Source organism: Epinephelus fuscoguttatus, linkage group LG13 (genome assembly GCF_011397635.1).
Source record: "Epinephelus fuscoguttatus linkage group LG13, E.fuscoguttatus.final_Chr_v1".
Classification (NCBI taxonomy): domain Eukaryota; kingdom Metazoa; phylum Chordata; class Actinopteri; order Perciformes; family Serranidae; genus Epinephelus; species Epinephelus fuscoguttatus.
This window is the reverse complement of record NC_064764.1, coordinates 17,586,990-17,613,825: the sequence shown is the minus strand read 5'-3', so window position 1 is coordinate 17,613,825 and position 26,836 is coordinate 17,586,990. Positions and strand designations below refer to the sequence as shown.

Genomic DNA, 26,836 nt, shown 5'->3' with positions numbered 1-26,836 from the left:
TAAAATGACTCTCATTCACACTAATTACGTTTTTTACAGAGTCTGCTATCCTGCACTTGAAAGACGTACAGTATCCCGCAACAACTGACGTCCTTTCAGTAAAAAGCAAATCAGAGTAAATTTCACTGTGATTTGAAGTAGCTTTTGGCAGTTTACTGTAGCCTGCTCTGATAGTTTTGCTAATTGCATGGAGACCAGCCAGTGGATGTGGCAGGGAAAGGGCACTAGGAGGTGCTTGAGCTATATTGCGCAAGCTTCACCCAAGAACCATGGGTTTTTGCTGTTGTTTGTTTTTCTGCTTTAAAAACTGTTTTGTTTTGTTGTTGTTTTTTTTAAAAGTTTTTGTAAAGTTTTCTTTAATTGCTAAATGTACAGTTAACAGAGGATAGGTACCAGAATGTTTTCATATTAACCATGGATTACAAACAATAAATATAAAAATATAAATATTCTATATGTTCTCTGACATTTATCCTAACGATATGAGGTGGTCTGACGCTACGGCTGTATCTAGGCTAACGGCTAACATGCTAACTATTATTTCTATGTCACTAGTGACTTGAAACAAATTTAGGACGATAGGAGACGGGTTGAAATAAACCGAAATTTCCCTTTAAGGAAATTTCTTTAAATTTGGCAGAAGCATTCACTTGGATTCAGTGATGAACTGATTAGATTTAAATGGTCAAAGGTCAAGGTCACTGTGACCTTACATCCATCTCATTCTCATGAATGCGATATATCCAGAACAACTTGTGGTAATTAAAAAAAACAAACTCATCAGAGTTTGGTGGTCAAAGGTCACTGTGATTTCACAAAACGTGTTTTTGACTCAAGAATTATTAGCCTACGCTAATTATGACAAAACATCAGACATTTTACATCACATTTTTATATCCAAAAGGTCAAAGGTCAACTTTGCAAGTACACTTTTCTGACCATTACTCAACATTATATGTCAGGAACAGAATGGGAGACATTTAGTTAGATACTGAATTGGTGACACTAATCTTGGGTGCCATCCTTGAGATTGTGCTGAGCATATAGATGTTCTGTGCTGCCGGGGGGAAGATGTGTGAAGCATCCATGTTTTCACGGACATGATGTAAACTTGACTGGTGCATGACATACGGACATACAACCCTGGGGTGGTAATTCTACTTTCTAGGTTGATTGGATTTGATAATAGTACATAATAAAAGTTCAAAGTTAAGGTAATAAATTGTACCACACGGTGTGTGGTAATTGGACTGCATCTATGTAGTGCTTTTCTATTCTAAGCAACCACTCAAAGTGCTTTTACAACACAAGCGCCACTCACCCCATCCACACACACATTTATAAGCTAATGGCTGAGGTTAGCATTTAAGGTGCCACCTACTCATCAGATAAACATTTACACACTTGGAGCTCAGTATCTTGCCCAAGACACTTTAACACGCAGACTGCAAGGGCCAGGGATTGAACCCACAACCCTCTGTCTAGTAGACAACCATTGTACCTCCTGAGCTACAGCCCCTACATATGTGGTGGCACGCTCTGAGATCCAGGAATGAATTCCTCTTGTGTCACAATGGGCACAAATCCACAGTAACGGACGTCATCCCGACCCTAACACAGGAGGTGGATCACCTAACACGCGCACTTACTAAAGAAAGAGAACACACAAGAGGTTTATAGAGCCTCTGTAGGATGTTCAATCTCATTAGAAGTGTTTCCTCATGAATACCATTGAATAAGGATGAATCACTTGATTATAGATTCCTGTGTGTGTGCCGCCTGTGTGTGTTGACAACTTCCTCTGTGTGTGTGCGACTGTGTGTGTATCTGTCTTGCCAGAATAAACAACAGTGGGAAGTGCCAGTCGGTGAAAAATGGACGCCACCTCTCTTCGCTCTTCTGCTATTGATTTAATCTCCATTCTTTTGCCACCAGCCCCCCAAAAAACAATGCGTCTTCACAAAACACGTCTGAGGACAATCCCATTCACGCGGGTTTAGTCTGCATGAGTCTTTGAAATAAGTATAAATAACCGTGACGGGAGGTCAGAATTTTTTCAGGGAGAGCTGTAATCTCCGGACTGATGAGAGGGTGGTTAAGCATCCTGCACACAGACCGGTAGCACTGCTTGTGCCATGTTCACCTAGCCCTTCTTCTCTTATAAATAGGATTACCTTCACCACTATTTAGACTGAAGAATAACTCTGCTCGTATTCTATACATTTAACATACATACAATGAGTCAAGCAGAAATCAATCATGTCTATATCCACTGCAAGGGCAATAGCAATGATAAATAGCAAAGGTGACAGAGTTGTTGAAGCCTGCATTTCAAAGGTACAAATATGGTGTGCACGCTGGTCTTTACCAGTGTTTTGCGACTGAAAATTTTGAAAAACCTTGCACTTTTGTGTTTTATGACGAACTGGTAACAGCCTGAATTTCTACAATTCAAAGCACTGACATTTCTCCCTCTAGAACTGAGGTTTTTCCATAGTGTGCTTTCCTATGTAAAATATTTGTGTGCAGGGTTTGGGGCATGGGGCCTGATCCCCATTGATTGGAAAGCAGCCCATGTCTGGAAGTGTGATCATAACAGAGTGTGTCTGAAGCCCATGGATTTCCTCTGGTGGCAGGCTAACCTGAAATACAGCTTCGACAACTGGCATCTCCCTGGCTGTAGCATCCAGGTTTACTGCAATTACAAACCTCTGGCAGTGAGTTGTTCTCATCACGTCCACATGGGAGGGCAGTAAATGAGAGCAACCGAGTAGAAAAAGAAAAAAAAAAAAAAAGTTTGTTCCTCACGCACGTCTGCAGCCACTTCCCACTCTGCACACTTCCATCACCTCCCCCTCTCAATCTCATTGTGCTGGCAAATTAAAATTCACGGGTTGCCAAGCCATCCATTCTCCCTCCTCTGCTTAATTGTCTCGAAAATTGAGGAGATTACCGGGCACGATTTATGTACAAATAAGAATCTGTCAGAATCCTGGCAGTGTATACTATGACATGCACACAAACATAGATTTTGATGATTTGGGAGCTCCAGGCAATGGCCATCATGGGATACCTCAGATAACCAACCTTTATCCTTCTCAATTCTACCCTTTCTGTATATCACGCTGAGCAACGCATGCTTGCAAGAGTTGGACATAGCACTGGAGAGAGAGGGAAAAACTCCCACAGAGAAGAATGAAAATCACACATCATCACATCACATGTTTTGATACTGATAAACAATCTTCATCTAATGACTGCCCCTTTTCTTAGCATTTATTCTGCCTTCACGTTAAACATGAGGTGAGACTGCAGCACACCCGAGAACATACTGTCAGTGCCAACAACACTGGCATCAGCTGTTTTCTGAGGAAGTACTATCTCCTCCAAAAAGTCTTTACATCTCAGCCAGTGATGGGATCAGACCTCTTTGGATTGGACACATAAGTAGAAAAAAATTGCACAAGTCATACTGTACATTTATAACCAAATGTTTTGGCAATCCACACCCACTCATTGTTGTGTTAAAGTTGGAAGATGTATTTTTTTTATTAGTCACTTAAATGAAGCTGCCAGGAGTTCATAAATCTAGTATCAGTATAACATATTCCCAAGTTGGCAACAATAGTTAGCAGCTGAGCTAACATTTGGCTCACGAGAGCTTATCAAGCTCGGGGCCAGTGATAATATTCCTACATGCAAACATGAACAGCAGTTAATGATCATCAGTCTGTATGCTATCAGTGAGAGATGGCTGTGCACTTCACCATGATCTCATGTTGGCACTATTAGTTCGGAGCATCATGGGGTCTACCAACATCATTGCACTGCATGCAACAGTTAATGTTGAATTGCGCAACAGGTGTCCAGAAAACAAGAAATCCTCATCTTCAGTCAAGCTTCTTTATCTTTGAAACTGCCAAATTCAGACTAATTAATGAAGTCAGATGCAATGGCAGTTCAGTCTAGACCTTTCAGAAACCTTGAACATGTCCTGACTGAAGTGTCCGCCATTGGGGAAGTCAAGTCCAGTCCACAAGACTCACCACGTAATAGCTACGATCACACCACAAGCCTTAGTGCTCAATTTAGATTCATTGTTTGGATCGGATTTTTTTTCTCGGCTCTTACATTATCTTTTTAGATGTGGAAATAAACATGGAGGTCACTGAAGTCAGCATTTACAACTTCATTTAAAAGTCAATGCACAATGAAAGCCAGCACATTTGTGGGCAGATGACAACAAGGACAAGGATGAGGAGAAAGCCAAACCTTAAATCATATTGTTGTTAGGGTTAGGAATCTCTCTGTGATAGACGATTCGATACGTATCTAGATACATGGGTTACGATACGATTCAAAACAATATATTTTTAATACAGAACAATTCGATACGATTCAATACAGTGTAGGAACGATACGATTCTATGGTTAACATTTGTTGATGTAGACATTAATCATACATTATAAAATAAAGAAGCCAATTCTATAAAAGTGACATTCTTGCAGTATTTTCAAATTTGTAAAAGACCACATCCCCAAGCATTGTTGCTGTATGGCACTGGCAAAAATAAAATAAAAAGTCAAACAACAACAAAATCACATGTCAAATGTATCTATTTTTAGACATGGCCCAAAAAAAAGTCTTGCTGAATGAACATCATTTTGTTGGATGGGATCAATATAAAAATGAGAAGAAGTTTTAAACTTTAAGTGAAGTGAACTTTAAGTAAAATTTTGTGTTTTAAACCTACTTGTTGTGTTGTTTTTATGGTATTGTCTGTGTTTTTGTATGTATCTTATATGGACTTGAGTCTGGAATAAAGTTTATCATAACGCTGTACAATATAAACATAAAGCAGAATAAAATAATAACATGCAATGTGGGGGCAGAATCTGACATCTCCTGTTATTAGTTGATATCATGGACTGTGATGACTAGCAGCTTATCACTGACAGCATGTCAGACTATTTCTCTGTGTTTGCTACACTCTGTCATTTCAATCAATCAATCAATGATATTTCAATGGAATAAATTACTTATTGACTTATTCATACTTCAAAAACAGCATCAATAAGTGATTAACATAAGGGGGGGATCAAAATAAAATAAATAAATAAAATAAAAATCAACCAGCCACCCTCCTCCCCTGACAAGTAAAGAACAGTCCCTAAAGTGCAGTGAGGTTTGTGGAAATGTGAACTGCTTGTTTCTCCTCTGACACGTCACATACCTGTGTGCTGCCAGGGCTCGCCTGGTATTTCTGGGCAGTCATGACACCAACGAAGACTTCTTGGACCTGGAGCCGGGCTTGTCGGTCACCGGTAAGCCGTTATCATGAGCCGCTGTATTTGACAGGAATACGTATTTCTGTCTGTGTCTGTGACCCCGCGTTCAACCCACAACCAGCAGGATTCACCTTTAGTTTCTGCTGTGGCTTGGCTGCTCCCTGGTTTATCCAACCAGCATTAGCTTCTGTTCCTCAGCTCCACCGGTCAAGCTGGCGCTGATGTTTACATCCATTATCATTGTCAGTAATGCCTGCTACGAGCATGCCGCCGGCTCTCGCGTTGTTTTCAAGATGCAAACTGTTAAAGCGAGTCAACCGATTGCTAATCTCATGATACCCGAATCCATGACTCTACAATTGATTCATCAAAGGATTAATGACTGATTCGTATCGATTGAGGAGGCAGCTACCGACGTAGCCATATCTCTCGCTTGTCAAACCGGATATCCGGTCGTATCGGTTAATCGTTACCAACCCTAATCGTTGTTCTTTTGGTGGAGCAATGGTAGTGGTGCCAAACCTTTTTTCCTTCAGGGACCCCTTTTCTAAAAAAATCCTCCATGCTCTTGGGACTGTGCTGTGAGACATAACAAACCTTCTTGCGACCACATACATGGATGTACCATCGTGGAGGACCTGGACTACCTGTGCAACCCGATTGGGCTGCAGGTACCGCCTCATGGTACCAGTAGTGACAAGGACACTAGCAGAACACAAACCTAGAGAAGAATAAGTCAGGAAGAATAAGGAGAGAACAATTTTCTGTGGCCACCACCTGTAAAACCATTTCCCCTTTTGAGGGGTTGTCTTGCTTTTGCATCTCCATTTCTTCTCACTTTCATTTGCACCAAAGCAGGTGAAACTGATTCACAATCACTTGTGTTTCCTAAATGGACAGATTGATATTTCTGAAGTTTAACTGACTTGGGGGCGGCAGTAGCTCAGTCCATAGGGACTTGGGTTGGGAACTGGAGGGTTGCCTGTTTGAGTCCCCATCCAGACCAAAATATGGAGCGTGGACTGGTGGCTGGAGAGGGGCCAGTTCACCTCCTGGGCGCTGCCGAGGTGCCCTTGAGCAAGGCACCGAACCCCCCAACCACTCGGGACGCCTCACCAAGGGCAGCCCCCTCACTCTGACATCTCTCCACTTTGTGCATGTATAGGTCCTGTTTGTGCATGTGTGTGTCTTTCAGACCTGTGTGTAATTGACAAGCAAGAGTGAAAACATTGAATTTCCCCTCAGGGGGATTAATAAAGTAAATAAACTTAAACTTAGACTTGGTGTTATACTTTCACAAATAAGTGTTCATTTTTCTGGCAGTGTATATTATATTCATTGCATAACACTAACAGTACAGAGCAACTGATAAATTGTACAGTTGAACCAGATAATTATTTTAATAACTGCAGGATGGTTGTGTAAAACAGTGATTTGGATGAATTGCATCACAGATTAATTTTCCTGATATTGTTAGGATCTTTAACACAATTGCCTGTCTGTATATGTTTTTTTTATTTTATTTTTTATTTCAACAATTATACATACTTAATAGGCCTCTTTTTTTCTCTTTGACAATTCAGTGTTTTCTTCTCCCTGGTGGCTGGTGATATTTTAACTGCGTACTTGTCCAATGCAGGACGCAAGTGTTTGGCAGAGTGAAGACTGTGAATATAGCTAGTGTTTAAGTCTTTGTTGTGCCTTTGTCCTATGAGATGTCTTTTAAGTTTGTTTCTTTAATAATATACAAATATAAAAATAACTTTATTGAGTTTTCCTCACAGAAATGAATGAAAGGCTGAGATTTTTTATGTTTTCTTAAAATCCTTCAAATCAAGAAGACCTTGTAACCCCCTGTGAAGCTTTGGCGGCCCCTAGTGGAGGTCAGACCCCCAGCTTGGGAACCATTGCTCTTGAGTGACGTAAAAGTTTTATGGATTCCGATGTGACTGTTTAAACAAAGGTTGCATTGCAAACAAATCATATCTGTATCTGATTTAGGAACACATATGACAGTGGACAAAATTCAGAACTGAGAATCGAAGCTGTTCACACTGTAATGAAAATAAAAACAGTTATGAGCCACTTTTGGCTGCAGTTAAAATGTTGGCAATGTGAATGTGGACAATATCTTATAGATGTATGTGTGTGTGTGTGTGTGTGTGTGTGTGTGTGTGTGTGATAGTCACTTTATTTCATTTAGGTCATGAAATGTCTACTTAAAGGCGCTGTATGTAAGAATGTGGCGAAAAGGGTTACTGCAATCAAATTCAAAATACTGCCGGGATACAGCTGAGGAGGAGCCGGCTGCTAATGTTATGTACCGGGACACTGCTAACGCTGCTGCCAGGATACAGCTGAGGAGGAGCTGGCTGCTAATGCTATGTACTGGGACACTGCTAACGCTGCTTGCCATGCTGCTGTAGCTCAGTCCTAACTGTAACTGATGCTGAGACTCTACTGACTGTGTGACTGGTAGACGGCGGTGGGTGGCGCAACAGGCCAAAACACAAATTCAAAACATAAACATGATTTGCGGACTGTAAAGTTTTTTTAAATGCGAATATTCTGGCTGTACTATTGTTGTCGGTGAGATCAGCATGTTATATGAACATTATTCATTAGTCTCTGTGACATATTAGGAGGACTTTACGACTATTTGCTTTATATTTCTTACATATAGCTCCTTTAAGTATGTGCTTTCCTTATCTTTGTCCTTTTTTAATTCTCGACTCAACATGGATGATCTTTTCTCTGTTTTTCTGTTTTTGTCAGCTTCTTTCCATTCCCACCATCTCACACACACACACATACACACACACACACATATATATGCAGGTGTACCTCAATGTAAGTTGCATGTCTGCAGGTATGTGTGAGCATGTGTGTAAATGTGCAGGTGCGTGCTGGAGCCACATGCTCTCTCCTGGGAAGGAGCCAAATGAGGCAGTGTGATTATAGCCTTACCAATGTAATCTCACCTCTTAGACTGTCGCCACTCAACCCCACCTATCCCCACACCCCTCCTCCCCTTTCCTCCTCCATCCACTCCTCCCTTCATTCCGGCCCATTCCAGCTAAATCCAATTTGTTATGGTTTCAAATAAGGCCTTGTTTTTCTGTGCTCTCGCCACTTCACACAAAGTGGCTTCTGTTATTGCTCGTCCAATTTGAAATAGTTTTTTTCTCCCTCATCTTTCTTTTCCTTCAGGTCCCATCTTTTTTTCCCTCCAGGACCACTCTTACTGTGAGGCACAATAGGCAGTATAGACTCTCGACATGTAGCACAAGATGCAGTAACTGAAAAGCTTTGACACAACTAAATAGAGCTGTTCTTTTGCAGTTTAAGGACATTATCAGCATTTCATGTCAGAATGAACATTTCCTTCTCCTTTTGTGGTGATGCAAATGTTTGAAGGCTAACACAGATGTGTTTATATTGACCCTGCAAGTAGAATATACTTTTCTTTTTTCTTTTTTATGCTTCCGCACAGGCAGTAGCCTTGGACGGAGGCATTATGTTTTTGTTCACCCATCAGTCCATCCGTCCATCCGTTCCATTCTTGTGAACACGATATCTCAAAAATGCTGCGAGGGAATTTATTCCAATTTCGTCCACTTGGATTCAGTGATGAACTGTTTAGTGTTTGGAAGTCAAAAGTCAAAGGTCAAGGTTACTTTTACCTCGTCTGTCTCATTCTCATTAGCGTGATATCTCAACAACGTCTCAGAATAATTTTTGTTCATTTTTGAACAAGTTTTGCACAAACATCTACTTAGACTTAACGATGAACTGATTAGAATTTGGTGGTCAAAGGTCAAGATCACCCTGACCTTGCAACTGTCTCATTTTGTGAATGCAGTATCTCAAGAAGGTCATGAGGGAATTTCCTCAAATTTGGCACAAATGTCCACTTGGACTCAAGTATGAACTGATTAGAATTTGGGGGTAGAAGGTCAAAGGTCACTGTGACCTAACAAGCATGGTTTTGGCCATAACTCAGGAATTCTTATACTAATTTTGACAAAATTTCACACGAATGATGACATTTTACATCTAAACGGTCAAATGTCAATTTCATTGTGACATCATAATATTCTGCAAAAACACTTTCTGGCCATTACTCAGCATCATATCTCAGGAACAGAAGGGGAGACATTTGTTCAGAAGCTGAATTGGTGACACTAATTTTGAGTGTCCATCTTGAAACTGTGCTGATTGTCTTCGTGGACTAAGATCCCCTAGAAGTGACTTTTGTAGTTTTATCACATGGTAACTTCATCAGAACATCCAATAATGTCAGAGAAAATTGCCTTTGCCTTTGTTGGAGGCAGATAATCATTATTAATTAAAGTACAGGCAGGAAGACAGAGCAGGGAGGCGGTCTCCCAATTGTTCAGTGAATGTATTGAATGAAATGTTTTACTCCAACATGCGTCGCTCCTATGGGTCCTGTTTTTAATTGAAAACCTGCCTCTGGGTTGATGCTTATGGTTGCTGCTTTTATTGCATCGTCAAGCATTTGGCAATAAAAAGGACTTTTCCACAGTCTAGTTGTTGATTGATGGCAATTATAACCATAAAAATAACAATGTGGCAGTAATGATGATGACACAAATAATTACAGAAATTCTAATGGGGTCTTGATGGTGGTAGTGATGATGATGATGAAGACAGATGGTGATGTTGAACAGGAGTCAGGCTTGCATGTGTGTGTTTTTGCAGGTTACAGCATACCAGTGCACACTCATGCCTGCAAATAGGTGCATTGTATATAAATGAACCCAGCAGAAAATAATTGCTGTGTGTGTTTCTGTGTATTTTTGCATTGCAGGGGATGATGTATCTGGAGGAGCGTAGGCTGGTGCACAGGGATCTGGCAGCCAGAAATGTCCTGGTCAAGTCTCCCAACCACATCAAGATCACCGACTTTGGTCTCGCTCGTCTGCTGGATGTTAATGAGAAGGAATATAATGCTGATGGAGGAAAGGTAAATCCTGTCATTACTTTGTGATTACTGTCATTTACACTATCAGACAAATAACACTACTTGTACGTTCACATTTAACATCTCTCAGCCCCACACTGTGCTTTGCAGAGTAGAATGGGCCCCTAGAAAAATTATAAATGTTTTGAGTGGCAAAATAATGAAATGTTTGACATTTTGGGAAACACGCTTTTGCTTTCTTGCAGAGATTTAGATGAGTGGATTAATAACATTGTCATATCTGTATGGAAATGTTAAGCTACAGCTAGCATCCACTTAGCTATATCTAACTATGTCTTGGCCGGGCACAGTGACTTCTTGCTGTGTGGTCGGGCAGACAATAGAACGAATTTTAAAAGCACTGCAATTGCATGCAAAGTTAATGGAAAGAAAAGCAAGTAAACCCAAGAAGCATCCACTCAAGTTGCTGCTTTCGTTGAATGTTTCATTTGCGCATTATGAATCTGTTTCATGGACAAATGGAAAAGAAAGGAGATGAGGGAAATAACAAGTGAAGTAAAGCAGAGGCCAAGCTGAGCAAAAATACAGAGACACTCCCACAGAAAAGATGGCTACATCTTTTTTTTTTTTTGCGCATTTTGAAGTAGCACATTAGAAGAGCTTTATGGAAATGGCAAAAATCAATACAACTTCCTCAACTGCACAAATATGTTTTTTATGCTTGCTTGAGGTGGTTTTTGCCTTTATCAAAAGAGAATTAATGCTTTTGCTCACATGGTGCTCGCATAAGTTCTGGCGTACCAAACATTTAACTCACATGACTCACATTTTGGTGTCTTCCTGTGCAATAGAAACATTGTATTAATTCTGCAATCCATTGTGAATCAGAGGTAAAATGTCTTAATATGAATCTCATTATTCTGTCTTTAATTTTTGATTGAATTAAGTCGTTTCAGTTCAGTTTCAGTTTAGAGTGTAAAATCACCATGGTAGAAACATGGTCTCAATGCACTTTACAGAATCAATGACAATAGTAGGAATATCCGTGTATCTTGCGGCAATAGTATTATTTGTAGCAGTACTGCTAGTATTATCAAACCAGTAGTGTTAGTGGTTGTTCTACTGTACTGTACTAACATGTGCTATAGTACCATTTGAGCCTGCAGTGAGTGACCTTGTTATCTGCTTTTATTATCAGCTGTTTGATGTGTTTGGTTTTTGGAGGCTCATTGAGATACAGTATTATTGAATTACTATTTTGGACCATAACATTGACACATTGTAAAAGACAACAATGGATAATAACATTAATTAGGTTTTTATATCCTGAGGGAGGAACTTAGCCCATCACAAAGGACAGTTTTAGTGGAGTCTGTGAGATACTATTCTGCTCTGTTGGACCGTTTTATTTACTTTTGGGGAATGGAGATCTCAAAACTCTGTGAACCCAGTAAACAAATATGTCCTTGGAGCTCTCTGTATATGGGCTGCTGGCCTCTTTTAATCTTTGTTCATCCTTTTTCCTCTTTAGTATTTTGTTTTCAAACCATTTCTTCTCAGAAAAGCCTATTTCATTCCCTCTCACCCTCCTTTTCTTGTGTGTCATGGTTTGCGTCAACACTGAGCGTTCTGGTATTATCCCCTCCACTGAGAGAGAGACAGACACGCTCTAACCTTCGACATCCCCCTCCCCTCAACCTCCATCACTGTAATCAATAGAATTGGCCCTCAAATCTAATCACGGTGTTAAGCCGCATCCCAGACTGCCCTGCCATTTGCCCCACCTTATTCCAATACAGCTGGAGTTTGTGTGCATGTGTGTGTTTGCCTTCTCTTTCATCAAACCTTGTTTTCCTTCATTCTGTCGCCGCTCTTCTCTCTAACACACACAGTCACTCCTGCCAAAACAGTTGATTGTATGCCAACACCTCTCCAACAGATGATCCAAGTTTAGTTTGAACCCCAAAACAAATGCCATCAACTTCCTTGTCAATTTCATTTAAGGAATTATAGGACAAAGAGATAAACTATTTTAATGGTGATTGTTGTGTGTATTAAATACTGACATGTTGTGCTTTACTTGGCAGATGCCCATCAAGTGGATGGCTCTGGAGTGTATCCATTACAGGAAGTTTACTCATCAGAGTGACGTTTGGAGCTATGGTAAGCTTTCTTTTCAGGGATCTTGTGCAAAGTGGACAAAACCAACAATAGGGCCACAATATTTTCAGATATCAGACAGACCAAATATATTTCTTCATGGATTGTCATTTTAAAATTGCATGAAATGACATGTATGAAGCCTCTGTCCATTGCAACTCACAATACATGTATGTCTGCAGTGCATACCTTCTAAACAAATGAATAACAATTTGTTCAGTGCGGAAGGGACAGAACTCCTCATTGTTAGTGCTGCAGGTAGCACGAAGGCTGTAGCCAATTATCTTAGGCCTCTGTTGTGTTGGGACTCCCCAAAAAACTTGATATTTCACCGTGAGAGCACAGTTTTGCAGGAATCATGCCCCTTCAGTGAGCTCCGGAACTGTCTGAGCTCATGCTGAGTGCACGTTCATACTTTGTATGATAACCTGCATGCACTACTGTAAGAAGGCAGAAACAAAATCCAGAATTATTTTGGTCCGATGAAAATAAGAAGTTGGACTGAGTGAAAAAGTATGGGTGACTTTTATTTCTAAAGCTTGGAAAGTTAGGGAAACTAAACTGAATAATACACAAAAAGTGAATGTACTTTTTTCGTTTATGTTGTTTCCCGATTATTTTTATATTTGGCCCCACACTTACGTACATAAAAGTAGTCTGTCTTGTAAGCCTTATTGGGTATCTGTTGATGCAAGACACTATCTGACTATCTGAGTAGATTTTTGTTGTTGGACATATTTTAGTCCATCAAGGACTTTAGGTCCATTAGTTGTTTGTATTTTCCAGTATAACGTTATGATAGTCAGTTTGAGAATTTATCAGCAGTCAAGTAAAAGTCATTTGAAAATCTGCATGGAAGTCTAACATAAGTTCAGTTGGTTGCAATCGTGCCAGTAGAACAAAGAGCAAAGATATGAGCAAATCATCTTGAATCAATGACAAAAAAAATAAAAAATCACCCAGTTTAATCTTTTGTTTAGGCAAAGATTACGTTAATATCTGTCTTTTTAAGTTACAGTCTTGCTAGCTTATTCCAAAAGGGCCTAGACAAGCCACTGTGAGCTAATGAGAATGTGCATAAGGCACAAAACACTCTGAGACGCAGGATGTACCATAGAGCTAAAAACACACTGGCGCCTCCACAACTGCGGCGCGTCATGTGACAGATGTCAAGTGCCACTCCTAGCACACACTGGACACGTGTCACTGCAGACGTGACAGACCAACAAACGACCATCAAAATGCTAGTACTACTTATTACTGAAAGGTCTGTACGTCTTTCACCTCTGCATTAGCTTAAATTTCTCACCTGAGGAGCCAGTCTCCAGAGCTCTGACTCGCCAGACAATACCTTTTTTGCCATTGTCTTTTTAATGTCACAATCATGAGTCGTTTAGCTTTGGATATTTCTCGACCTCAATGACCACTCTTTCGTCACCCAGTCTTTGTCACACACGAGACAGCGGCAGCTACAGAGTTCACTTCATGCATCCATTGTGGTTAGAGGAGTCGAGCTGTTACGGGAGCTTTTATGTACAAGCAGAGAGCAAGAGAAAATTAATTCATTTCCAGGGGTGGTGAGGCTGGAAATAGGACAGTGGCGTTAAGTGCCGCGGGGTGGTGCGTCCAGGAGTGCCGGCGCGTGTCTTGCCACAACCAGTGTGAGGTTGTACATGGAAAATAATAGGGGCGTATTTTTTGACACACGATGTAGGTATGAAGGAACCCCCTCTGGATGAAGTAACAAGGTTCTAGGAAGTCCCATTACTGTGTAAGAAACTTGGGTGTCATGTTTGATTCTGCTGTAAAATCAGTCCAATTCTGTGTGGTTCATTAACAGTAATAAAACCCTTTCTCTATTTGGATATGTAAATACTATTTTACTTGCATCTTACATTGCATTTCTTCAGAACTGCATTTCAGTCCCCCTTCATTATTAAAACAAGTACACAGTTGCTTTAATTTTGTCTGTTATGGTTATTTACCAATTAGTTTTCATTTGAACAATTTAACAGTATTTTAATGCTCTGTAAAGCACTGTGTTCAATGGGATGTAATAAGTGGCATGTGTACAAACACTGTAGACTACAAAGGCACGTTTTCAGCCTGCGGCAGAAGATGGGCAATGATTCTGCTGTCCTGACTTCAGTGTGGAGTTCATTCCTCCACTGCGGGGTCAGAGCAGAGGATCACCTTCACTGAGATTAGCAACCACTGGGTCCACTGAGTGACAGGGTCGGCAATCGTCCAGACAGAGAGGCGCACTGGTTGCAACGGACACCACAAAAACAAACACAAGTCAGAATAGTAAGGTGTAGATGGAAATAAGGAAAATACATTTTGAAAAGAATATATCAGGAATGCTGTAGATTGTGGATGCAAGTAAATCATGTGAAGGCATATGTGTAAACAATAAACTCAAGAAAGACTGCTTGCTATACAGGCAGATAATTTATAGATCTAAGGCAGATGTAGAGGGTCAAGAGTGCTGATGAAGAAGAGGAGAGTACTGCTTCAACACATGGCAAACACACTCACTGCACTATCCAAATCGAATGATCTGCTCCTTTAAATCCTCAAATATTAAAATCAATCTGTGCAGCCATTAGCACATCAGCAAGATTTACATCTAGTTACCGACCTCCTCCATTACCCTTCAGTCTTATGGGACTTTTATTGCTATATTTCAAATAACAGTTTCCTGTTAAAGTCTACCAGTGACTCTTAAATTCCTTTAAAAAAAATCCCCCAAAAATAAAAAGCAAGACGGGTCATATCAAAGAGAATAATGTGTGTTTGATTAAAAGTATCCTTATGATTTAGTGCGTCCATATCCCCCGTGGTCTTCTATGACCGGGGGCTATTAAACTTCCATCTTATAGCGTGCATTTACTATGCTTACCACTTATTAGCTCATTAACACTAACACGATTAAGGCTGAAGAGTTCTAAAAGTTCAGATTGACTGGTGACTTTCAAGACACTGATTAGTTCCTCTCTTCCACTCATCCCCTGTCCTCTGTTGACGTGTGTTCTCTCATCTTGTCCTCTCTTCTTTACTCTTTGTTTTGTTGCCTCCTCATTTTGTCTCTCCTGCCTCTTCATCCTATCCCCTCTGATCTCCTCTGCTCTCTCACATCTTGACTTCTTCACTTTCTTCTTCTTTTGCTTCCCCTCTTCACTTTTCCTCGTCTTTACTTTTTCTGGTCTGTCTCCTATTTTCAATTATTTCACTTCCTCCTCTTCCCATCTCTTTGCTTGTGTCTACTCTTGCTGTATAACCCTGTCTTCTCGACTCTTTAATCTTCCCTACTCTTTACCCCACTGCACTCACTCATTTCTTCACATCTCGACTCTACTTATCTTTTCTACACATGTTCTTTTCTGTGTGAACATATTTTTTCTTTCGGCTCTATGTTGCTGCTCTCTCCTCTTTTGTTGTCTTATATTTACATCGCATCCTTTCTTTTTTCTTTTCTGTCTCTCTTCTTCCTTGCCTCTTCTTTTTCTTTTTAGGGGTAACCATCTGGGAGGTGATGACCTTTGGAGGGAAGCCGTACGATGGCATTTCCACCAGAGATATCCCAGACCTGCTTGAGAAAGGAGAGCGTCTTCCTCAGCCGCCCATCTGCACCATTGACGTCTACATGGTTATGGTCAAATGTAAGTGGAGGGGTGGGCTAAATACCAGAAACTCCTCACAATATTTTATATTCAAATACAACACAATCACAAACCACAGCCTCAGAAAGTAAGTCAACATTTTTTTTTCCTGTTTTACAGTATAAGCTACAAAAATATATTTGCTGCAGAGCTCCTGTAGAGGATTAGAGTATATTGCACATGAGTTCCTGTTTCTGTTTCCATCCACAGTATTTCAAACAACTAGAAAATCCAATGGATTTTTAAGGGTGAATAGGGGGCCAACCGGTTTTCAGTTGAAGCAGACAAAAATAATTACACTTTTATTGAGTGATTTTTAAAATGCCACAACAGCTGTTTTGTACAAGAGGGTCTCGGCGGTGTCAAAGATGAAGTTTTTAAAGCTGAAATATTGCTATTCTAGAATTCAACCCAGCTGTTATTTTTTTCAGTTCATCTTTTCAATTGAGAGTTTGAAACACCTCTCCGATGGCAATAACAGGGACAAATCCTTAAAGGAGCTATATAAGACATACAGAACATTATTATAGCAGCAAATAACTATTTGCTTTGTGAAGATATAGTAGAATAATGGAGCCCTGAGCAGAGAATGAAGTCATGCTACCTTTGTGTGTTGTAATTCAGGCTACTCTGTTCTTTGTTGTGGTGACCCAGTCCAGTCATTTTACATTTCTGCAACCACAATTACATTTTCACATTTCAAATGTGTCATAATCGTTTCTAAATTGAGGGGGGGAGGCGATGGTGGATGCATGACACCTAAGCAAGACGCCTGCCAGGCTGCAGAACATTGCAGACTACTGTTCGACACCAACAAGCAACAAAACGAGTTGTATTTGCCGAGTCATTGGTGGGTTTACATCTGCTTTTAGGCTCTAATTATGGGTGCTTTTATGGGTGCTTTGCAGTGATGGGAATAACGGCGTTATAAATAACGGCGTTACTAACGGCGCTACTTTTTTCAGTAACGAGTAATCAGAAAAGTTACTGTCTCCCCCATTATAACGCCGTTATGGTTACTCACAATAAAATGCGCCGTTACTCGGCTTTACTTGAGTTCACTGTGGAGTTCTAAAGTGTTTCGTCTTTGGTGAGGGCAGGTGAGGGGGAAGCATAAGTGATGATGATTGGCTTAGAGAGAGGAAAATTTCATCATAAACCAATCAGAGGCAGAGTAGGGTGGGTATTCACAAGCAGGTTTGTCAGGTCTGCGGCTTTGGGCTTGTGTTTTTGTAAAGTTGCTCACAAATATTGGTAGTCACGGGTTGCGGTTTTTTGGGCTTGTTTCTAAAGTGGAGTTGCTTATTTGGGTTTGCTCTCTAAACATTGCCTTTCTCTACATATATATTCGTCTAATAAGTTATTCTAACGCATGATAGTATCTCGGACTGCAGGATGTTTCCACAGCTGCACTCCCTCCACCCCTCTCCCTCTCCCTCTCCGCATACACACAGCTGACAGTCAGTCAGTGAGACTTTTCACATTTAAATTGCGCGATTAATGGAGGTTCTTACACACACACACACACACACACATACGCACAACAATGCAGTGTAGTGTAGTGTAGATAAGTGTACAATGTTTTATAATAATGATTTATTCTATTAAGTGTCAGTTTCATAAACGTATTCAATGTTGTTTCATTACATACAGTTCCATTGGGGGGGGGGGTCCAAGCAATTTGACATATTTGAGCATTTTATAAAAAAAAGTAACACTATAGTTACTTTTCCAGGTAATTAATTACTTTTACAGTGCAGTAACTCAGTTACTTTTTGGGGTAAGTAACTAGTAACTATAACTAATTACTTTTTTAAAGTAACGTTCCCAACACTGGTGCTTTGTAGCATCCCCTCTGTGGGGATAGTAGCATGAAAAGCCTTACGTTTTACCAATACATTTCTGCTTTTCCTGCCAGGATTTTGCTTCTCAAAGAGGGTATTTTAAGCCAAAACATGGTCTTTTCCTATCTATGACCAAGTACATTTTGTGCCTTAAAGCAACTCTTACCTTTCTTGCATTTCACACAGCACTTAGAAAAAATTTGAACATCCACAACTCCCGCCTCCCTCCAAGTCCCATCCCCCTCTTCCTGCAACTCCACCTCCCTCCAAAGGCCTACTCCCCCCTCCTCAATTACGCCCTCATTACGTCTATGATAGACGTAGGCGTTGGCAAGGTAACGTTAGATACACGGAAGAGGAGAGCAAGTGTAACGGTACAACCAAGACAGTCAAACGCAACCCCAGAGTTTTAAAACTCAACCAGCGTCAGTGATGACTGATAAGTTTTAGAATAAGGTTACAGTGCTAGATAGTAGCGTTAACGTTACTAGTAAGTGGAAACGCACAAGGAAGATGATGTTAATGTTTCAGAGGCTACGCTACAGTAGGCTAATGTTAGCCATTAGCAACTGGGTGCTGTGTTGACATAAATAACGTTATAGCCTATGTTACATTAGAGGCAAACTAAAAATATCTGTCCAGCAGAAACTCTGTGACCATCTCGTCCCTTTTTAGCTCAGCATGAAGCTGCATCAGTCTTCGCCATCGCTCAAAAGCAGAGCTGATGTTGACCATTCAGTCCGAATGCAATGATTGGTTGGAGTTTTCTTAGAACCATATGAGAATGGTATAATTATGAATTTTTATCTCTGGTGGAATTCGATTACATTTTAGTGTGCCATCAGCTTATTAATAGCATTTTAACCTAAACAAAGAAAAGCGTAAAATTTCCAGAAAGGTAAGTGTCGCTTTAACATAACCACACAGTGTTGTGAAAATGAAAAGTTTTAATGCCGACATTCTTCTGGCAATTGGGTTGGATAGTCAATCCCGCGGTGCATGCCTGTTAGTGTATGTGAGTTCCTGTGTGTGTATCAGGCTGGCTGGGTAAACACTGTTGCTCTGCACTGCGCCCACACGGCAGTTAGCATGGATAATGCTACCTCGACCCACTGTGGCGTCACAGAAGCGTAGTGCCCACCCTCCAGTTTCCCCAAGGTAGCAATGTCAGCTCTGTCAGCACTGTTGCCATTGTTAGAGCTGTATATGAGTTAGCACTGTTAGTTATACTGCAGGCTCAGCCACCTCTATGTCAAGGACCGTGTGCAGACAGCCTAACTCAGACTCTAAGTTATAGCTATGCTCTGAAAGTTGTATACAGCTTCACGCAGCGTGTACAGTTTTATAGTAGAAGATGAATTACAGTAGGCACTCATTTTTTCTACCTGGCTTTGATCCCCACCACCACCACTCTGGCCTCATTGGTCGGTCACTGCTGTCACGGCGTCAGGCACCTGGGTGCAGGTGGTGTTGTAACCTCTGGCCATTACTGCCAGCACATAGGCTTGGTGCCAACGCCACCCCAGTCTTGTCCTCTAGTCTCCAAGCTGCAGCCTCTGGCCCTCACTGTCACCTTGGCTCCTACTGACACCCTGAACCTGCGCCAACCTGGCAGCAGATACACACAGCAGGGGCAGGTCACTGTCACCTGACTGTTATCGGCCTTTCTTTTTGCACCACTTTACATGTAGAACTCATACAAATACACAGACGCACACTGCACCACACACATGTGGAGGAAATGCACTTCTTGATATTCAGGAGCTTTACTGGCATAAAACTAGGTGCTGAGATAAAAGACTATCATTTCTACATATCTTTATCTTGTATCTGTATGTGTTTACTCGTGTGTAAAGCCACCTCTCTCTGTCTTTCGATCTCTATCTCTTATTTCCCCGGATACCTAGACGGGCTCTACTCAGGGCCAGATCACATGATTGCTTTGGCATCATACCCATGTGTTCACAGAGAAATTGGCAGAAGAGCACATTACTCCATATGGCCATTCTAGTGATGAAACAGTGCTTATCTTTAGATTGGAAAAAGTGATTACAGTGAAAAAAGAGAACTTCATTAAAAATTCTGTAATTGTTCATTATGGAACAAATAAGAAAGTTTTATATAATTGAAAACAGTTTGAATGGAAAATCTTTTGAGACCTTTAGAAGTGGGGAAATATATTTTCTGTGTTTGCTTCAAGTTTGATGACAGTGCGCTTATATGTTACTATAGGTCAGGTCATTCTTTACTGTTGTGATCCCAGGTGATATAGACACATGTACTGCTACTATTTATCACATATTATTTTTCACAGGAGGAATACTAATCTAACTAAGAAGGTAGAGTTCTTACATCTGAGATGATTTTATGCTGGATGACAGTCATCCATACTGCCACCACATGTGCATGTACTTAACATAAAAAATGTATGTAATTTAGGGCTCAAAGGATTCCTATCAAAGTAAAATTATTATGAATAAACAGCACAGAAAGGAACATGGCATACATTTTTGACGCGGTCTGTGTAGGCACCCGCAGAACCCTTGACAGCAAAGTGTGAAGAATACAGAAATGCTCTGCTTGATCGCCACTGACATGTACAATACATGCTGCACCTTTCCTCCCACTTAGATGCAGTTGAGTTCAGAGGGAGTCAGGAAATAAAGTGATCTTGATAGGTGTAGATGAGGCTTTTGCTTACTACAGAGAATAACATGCTGGGGGAAAACTTGCACAGTAATAGGGTCAAATTTCAAGTCAAGGGCCTTTGGCAAGCAACCATGGGTTTAAACATCAGTATCTTTATATGTATTTAGAAATTCATATTGGTCAGACGCTAACACAAACACATTTTTCAGGCTGGATGATAGATGCAGACAGTCGGCCCAAGTTCAAAGAGCTGGCAGCAGAGTTCACTCGGATGGCGCGTGATCCCCAGAGATACCTTGTCATCCAGGTAGGTAAATCTTTGTGATGTACCGATAAGATCTGGATTACGTGACATTACAGGATTTAGGTCATTAATAGATGACATCAACATCAGTTACAAATTCAAATGTTCTCTTTCCTTATTCCATTGATAGAAAACACACTGACCACTCAATACGTTGCTTGCGTGTTGTAGCTTAAAATTATTGTGCTAGGCTTTAATTAGTCAACAAATACAGTGAAATTAAACCTACATCATTAGCACACGTCAAATAATTATTTCTTTATTTTTATATTATTTCTTCAATAATACTGACAAATACAAATTACTGAACACACACATGTGCTTTGTATCCACATATGACTTTAATCAGGGTGACGACCGCATGAAGCTGCCCAGCCCCAACGACAGCAAGTTCTTCCAGAGCCTCCTGGATGAGGAGGAGCTGGAGGACCTGATGGATGCTGAAGAGTACCTGGTGCCCCACTCCTTCAACATTCCACCACTGGCATATACTCCTCGCACGCACATGGACTCCAACAAGGTATTTACTTTTAAGAATCTCCAAACACTTTAAAGGATAGGTTCACTGTTTTCTAAGGATGCTTTCACACCTTGTCCTGCTTCAACTGAACTCAAGTTTGTTTGCCCCAAAGTGTGGTTCCTTTGGGCATGTGTGAACACGGCAATTACACTTGGGTATGCAGCAAAACAACCGGACAAAGACCTTCTTGAAGAGGTCTGGTTACAAACAAACTGCAGTGTGGTTCATTTGTGGTGAGAATGTGATCCGACATCTATCCGATCCAACTGCAGTTGCATTACGCATTGTTTGGGTTAAACAAGCATGAGCATGTTACAGTCCTGGAAGATTATTAATGTGCACCTCCTCCTGTACTGCCTTAATATGCACATTCAACCATCCAATGCATCAAAACATGGTTTACCCAAAATGAACAATGCAAGCAATATAGTACGCGATGACCAGTGCTAAAATCAACCTGTGTAGTTGTCCCTCCATTGTGACATTAGAAAGTATTGCATTTATCTTGCAAGTGTACTGTTCTTCAACGCTTTGTTTACTTCCTGGATTTTTTTACCACATGGAAATTCCGACCAATCAAGTGCAGCTTTCTCGTGCTAGCATTTTATCTGGTCCGCTTGTAAATGCTGCTGTGAGAACACAAACCAACTCTGGGCAATTACGCAGCTTTGAAACAAAATTAGTCCCTGATTCGGAGGAAAGCAAGACAACTCTAGTTGTGTGTCTCAAATCGTATACTTCTATGTAGTATACTGTGTGTACTATGTACTCATTGGTGTAGTGCGCAAATTTTGACAAGGTAGTGTTGTCTCAAAACAAACATGGCTGTTGTGCACTCACCGGAAATGACTGCCACAAATTAGCTAGTGAGCAAACTAGCATTAGCATTTGCGTTATTGTTCGCGGTACCAAATCATTACAGACTGCTAAATTAGCCCAATAAACACACTGCTGGCTAATACCCAACAACAGTATAGTGATGCTTAGTGCAAAAAACACATGTATTTGTACAATGCAGCGATGTTCATGGTCGCGCAGTCCTCAGCTGCTATTTCCAGTTTGAAAAGTGGTCCCTCCCCTTCCACTACGTAGCCAAGATGGTGACCATTGAGGGCAAGAAGTGTCCATAGTTTTTGACCGTTTTGAGAGCGCTATCCGGGTACTCATGGTGCACTGCATTTTTCCATACTTCTCAGTGTGAACGCACTTATGCACTCAAAATAGTAAGTGTCAAAATAGTAAGTGTAAGTACAGAAGTACACGATTTGAGACACAGCTTAGGTCTGAAAGCACCCTAAGTTCATTGTAAAACAGCAGGCAGGTGTCCATATGTAACAGGTTTTGCTTGCTGTGATCAGCCAGTATGATCGGGAGGATCATACTGGCCAGTAGAAAATCCCTTCCAAAGGCGAACAGCCATATCTTTGACTTACTTCTTACACTTGAACTAGATATTCATGGTCTGGTGGTGATAGGTTTTAATGTGTCAATTCACAGATACTGCATTGTTTGCATTGTTAAAGTTTGTAAAAGTTCATCTCTGTTTCTTGCTTCAAGGACTTCTTTGGCTTAGTTTTGCAACATAGGTGATATGTTAAATTGCTTTAATGATTTGTGTTCCCGAACCTCAGAAGATCCTGTCTAAATAAAAGCATTCACTGAAAAGACCCAGCCATAAAGAGCTGTAAAATACTACTGTAAGTAACTCTTTATTCTCTTTTAACAAACTAGACAAGCCTAGTTTTTCAGGACCTTGAATCAGCTTTTTTATGCCAACATGGTGCCTACCCTCTATAGTGCGATAGCATTGCTTCTAACACATGGGCTGAGTGAAATTTTGACCAACAAGAGTGAGCTATGCCTTAGTGCTGGGATACATGCTGCGCTCAGATCCATTGTTTTCAATGCTAACACCAGTGGGCACACAAGTGTTTGCAGGCGCTTGTTTTTCAGGGTGCGACTGTTGCACCCGGAGATAGTTCAACTTTTGGAATGTAGCCGCATGCCATCTGACTAGGAACGACCACTTACAGCAAGTTAATAACTTCTTTTTCTTCGTGAATATCAGTCTGTGGTAAATTTGGAGAAGAAGTTGATCATGTTAGTGCAGGGTTACAAGAGCTTTTACTACCGTTCCAAGTCCATGGGCAACATTTTAGGCCTTATACACAATACAAAACAATGCCTAGAAGAATATCAGGTCAGAACTCAGGGTCATTGATATGTAGGCTATGTTACGGTGCTGGTGATTGCCACTTAGAGACCTTAGATGCAATCTACATCCACGCCCTTGAAAGTTGGCACAGAGTAGGCACAAGAGTAGCACCCTGTGCCTAACCTTGCGTTTTTCAGGTGGTCAGAGATGCGGCATGTGTCCTGGCCCTAATACATAAATAGGCCCGTTTCCACCGCAGGAACTTCGGGGTAAATTTACAGGGCCGGGGCCGGGGCCGTTGGTGCGTGTCTCCATCGCAGGAACCACCCCCGAAGGACAGAGTTCCGGAACTTTTACAGGGGCTAAACAAGTCCCTGCCTCGGAGTAGGTACTCAGAACGGCCCCGAAAAACTCCTGGCTGGGGCTTGGGGGTTACTTCGTGCTGATTGGATATACTCAAGGCGGAAAGTGACGTCAACAGAAAGCAACAAAATAGCCGGCATTTTTAAAACTCAGCAGATGAGGGTTAGCTTGTTCATATAGCTTCCACCGCCATGTAAACAAACTCAATAACCGGTCCGTGAAAAACATATTTTTTCTGGCGGATATCTTAGTTACAACATGATTGAGCTAGCAAAGCAGTTTTGTGTTGCTATGTGTGGTATTTATTCAGGTTTGGGAAATCACGATGTCTAGAAAGCATCAGCTGACAGGGACAGCTAACAGCAGCAGCAAAGCTAACATCAGGACGTCATCTCTTAAAAGCCTCCCGTTGTCGGAAACGACATGAAACTACTCCAGTTAGCTCAATCATGTTGTAACTAAGACATCCGCTAGAATTTTTTTTTTTTCCACAGGCCACTTTGTGAGTTTAGTGAGTTATTATAGACACTGCTATCGGCTAACAGCTAACAGAGTCCCTACGCCACTACGTGACCCCAGTCAAAATGGTCACGCAACGATTACGTCGCATACAGAGCCCAGTAACTTTACAGGAACCTTCCTCCTACTCCGCTCTCTCAGTGGAGACATGGCGGTTGAGTGGGCTGAGCAAAAGGACGTTCCTGTAGTAGTTCCTGTCCCCCAAATAGTACCAGGAACTTCTTCAGTGGAAATGGGCCTAATGCCATCACAGGGTTTCCCACACTTTCATTTCTTTGTGGCACCCTAGAACAATATCAGCATCTGGCGCTACATAAGGGTTTTCTACTTTTGGAGCAGGACTTATATTTATATCATTTTGTTGTACACTGGAACACACTCTCCAAGTGCAGAGTGCACTCTGGGCACAAGCAGAGCAGCAGAACGCGTTGTGACAGTAAAACTTAAAGGTTCATTGCACTGGTTCTAAAAGTTTGCTTTCACTAGCCTCTGTCGCAACTGTTCCTCTTGTCCATGGATCTGCTCCGATCAGCTTTGATCGGATCGCCTGATCTGTTATCAACTTCTATTACTCAAACTCCAAGTAGCGCTGCTGAAAGTTTGCTGATATATTTCTTAACTTATCTCATCATAATGAAATGTATAATCAAACCATTCTGCCTGTAATAACACAAACAGACATATTTCTCTTATTTTGCACAAAGGCTGCTCAGAAGTTTCAATCCTTACAGAAAGTGAAGTCCTTGCATTATCTAATATTTGACTTGGTTCTTGGCATGTTTTTCCTTTTAGAATAAATTAGAATTAAGTTTCCTGTCTTTTCATTTCTTATGGAATTTTCCTTTCCCCCATTTCTTTTTGAGTGTAGCAGCAGGGTGACTGGCATTAAACCATGATGGAAGAGGAGAAGCTATAAAGTCAAAGTAGTCATTCAGATCATTTAGATGGTGTCTAAAGTGATGGTGGAATGAATTTTCTCAGCGTGTGCTGCAGGATTTTCCTGTTTAAGCACAAAAGATTGAGATCTTAAAACAGAACTCACACAGCTTTCTCGGCTCCACTCTCATCTCCCTCCTTTCTTCCTCTGTTTTCCTTGGTCTTTCTCCATTGTGACACTATGGTAATTGCCTTCTTCAAAATTGGGGTTTACAGCCAGATTCTCTCAGTTCTTCAACTGTTCAACTGTTCAAATGTTCACCGTCTATCTTTGGACTTAAATCTATCACAAAACCAGTCACACAGCCAGGCAACTCAGCCATTTTGTATTCCAATATCCCCCTGTGTTTGTGTCAGGATAAAAACGCCTGCCGAATGCCAATGAGAGACATGACTCCTTTTCCAGCTCTGCTTGGTGCATCTCAGGCGATGACACATTATTTATTTGCATATTTGTAAAGTTATCCGCCACTGTTTTTGGGCTTTCTTATTGGGGCTGATAATGAATTAATGTGATTAATTTTCCAAAGTTACATTCATCCACATAAATTATGTCGATGATTGTAATGAGCTCAATTATTGTAGCCAACAAAATGCAGTATTTGCAAATAAATATAATCTGTACTAGCATGGCTCAAAGAGCGTTTCCTTTATTCACTCTCTCTCACAGACACACATATTGTTTTCACCATACTTAACAGTCATTATTAATATGCATCCTCATGTTTAGTTTAGAATTTCAAAGAATTGGAGGTTTATTCATGACCAAAACACATACCCATCACCACAAGCTCCCTCTGTTTTTCACAGAGAATCATTTGAATGGGACAATTTACTTGACTCACCTAAATATTCAGGTGTGATGCTTTACCTTCCCCCAATTCACTCTGTTTCCACAATGGAATAATTTAGTCCATGATGGGCTCCATGGCCACGACGTTGAAAAAATAATGTGACTGCGACCTTGACGGTTCACTTTAATAACCTCAAACATTATTTCAAGAAATTGTACTTTTGTGTTGAGGCTAGCGACGGTATTTCCTGTTAGAAATCTGAGACAAGAGAGGAGGGTGTAGGAGGAGGTGTAAATGAGGACTGATAGAGGGTGATTTAGAAGATGTAGTTACAGGGGAATGAAAACACAGCATGAGTTCTGGAGCTCCGATTTAATACCTCCAGGCTTTAAGTACAGACCACTACATGAGAAAGGAAGAATCCAAGGGTGATGGATAGACAATGATGCAGTTAACCACAGAAAATCAAACGCAACAAAGTCCCTTCAAATGTATTCATATTTTTAGGTCTTTATTGCTTTATTTTCATACTATTGCATCAAGTAGCATAACACTATGGGTTTGACCAGGATGTGCTATTAGTCAGATTTTGCTTTGAAGCTGTAATGTTCTGATACTCTGTGCTGATATTTTATCAAATGTTATAATTTTAGTGCCAAAAACACTCCATAAACTAAAAATAATCCGCATTTC

At 40.8% G+C, this 26,836-nt stretch overlaps 1 protein-coding gene across 2 annotated transcripts in view; it reads left to right on the top strand.

Annotated features, from left to right (window-relative positions):
- LOC125900168 (receptor tyrosine-protein kinase erbB-4-like) overlaps positions 1-26,836 on the top strand; it is a 479,428-nt gene that overhangs the window by 436,819 nt on the left and 15,773 nt on the right. For both annotated transcript variants that reach the window (XM_049595048.1, XM_049595047.1), the window contains exons 21-25: positions 10,124-10,279; positions 12,325-12,400; positions 15,913-16,059; positions 20,762-20,859; positions 21,206-21,376. In XM_049595048.1, coding sequence (XP_049451005.1) covers positions 10,124-10,279; positions 12,325-12,400; positions 15,913-16,059; positions 20,762-20,859; positions 21,206-21,376 — 648 coding nt within the window. The remainder of the gene's footprint in view (positions 1-10,123; positions 10,280-12,324; positions 12,401-15,912; positions 16,060-20,761; positions 20,860-21,205; positions 21,377-26,836) is intronic.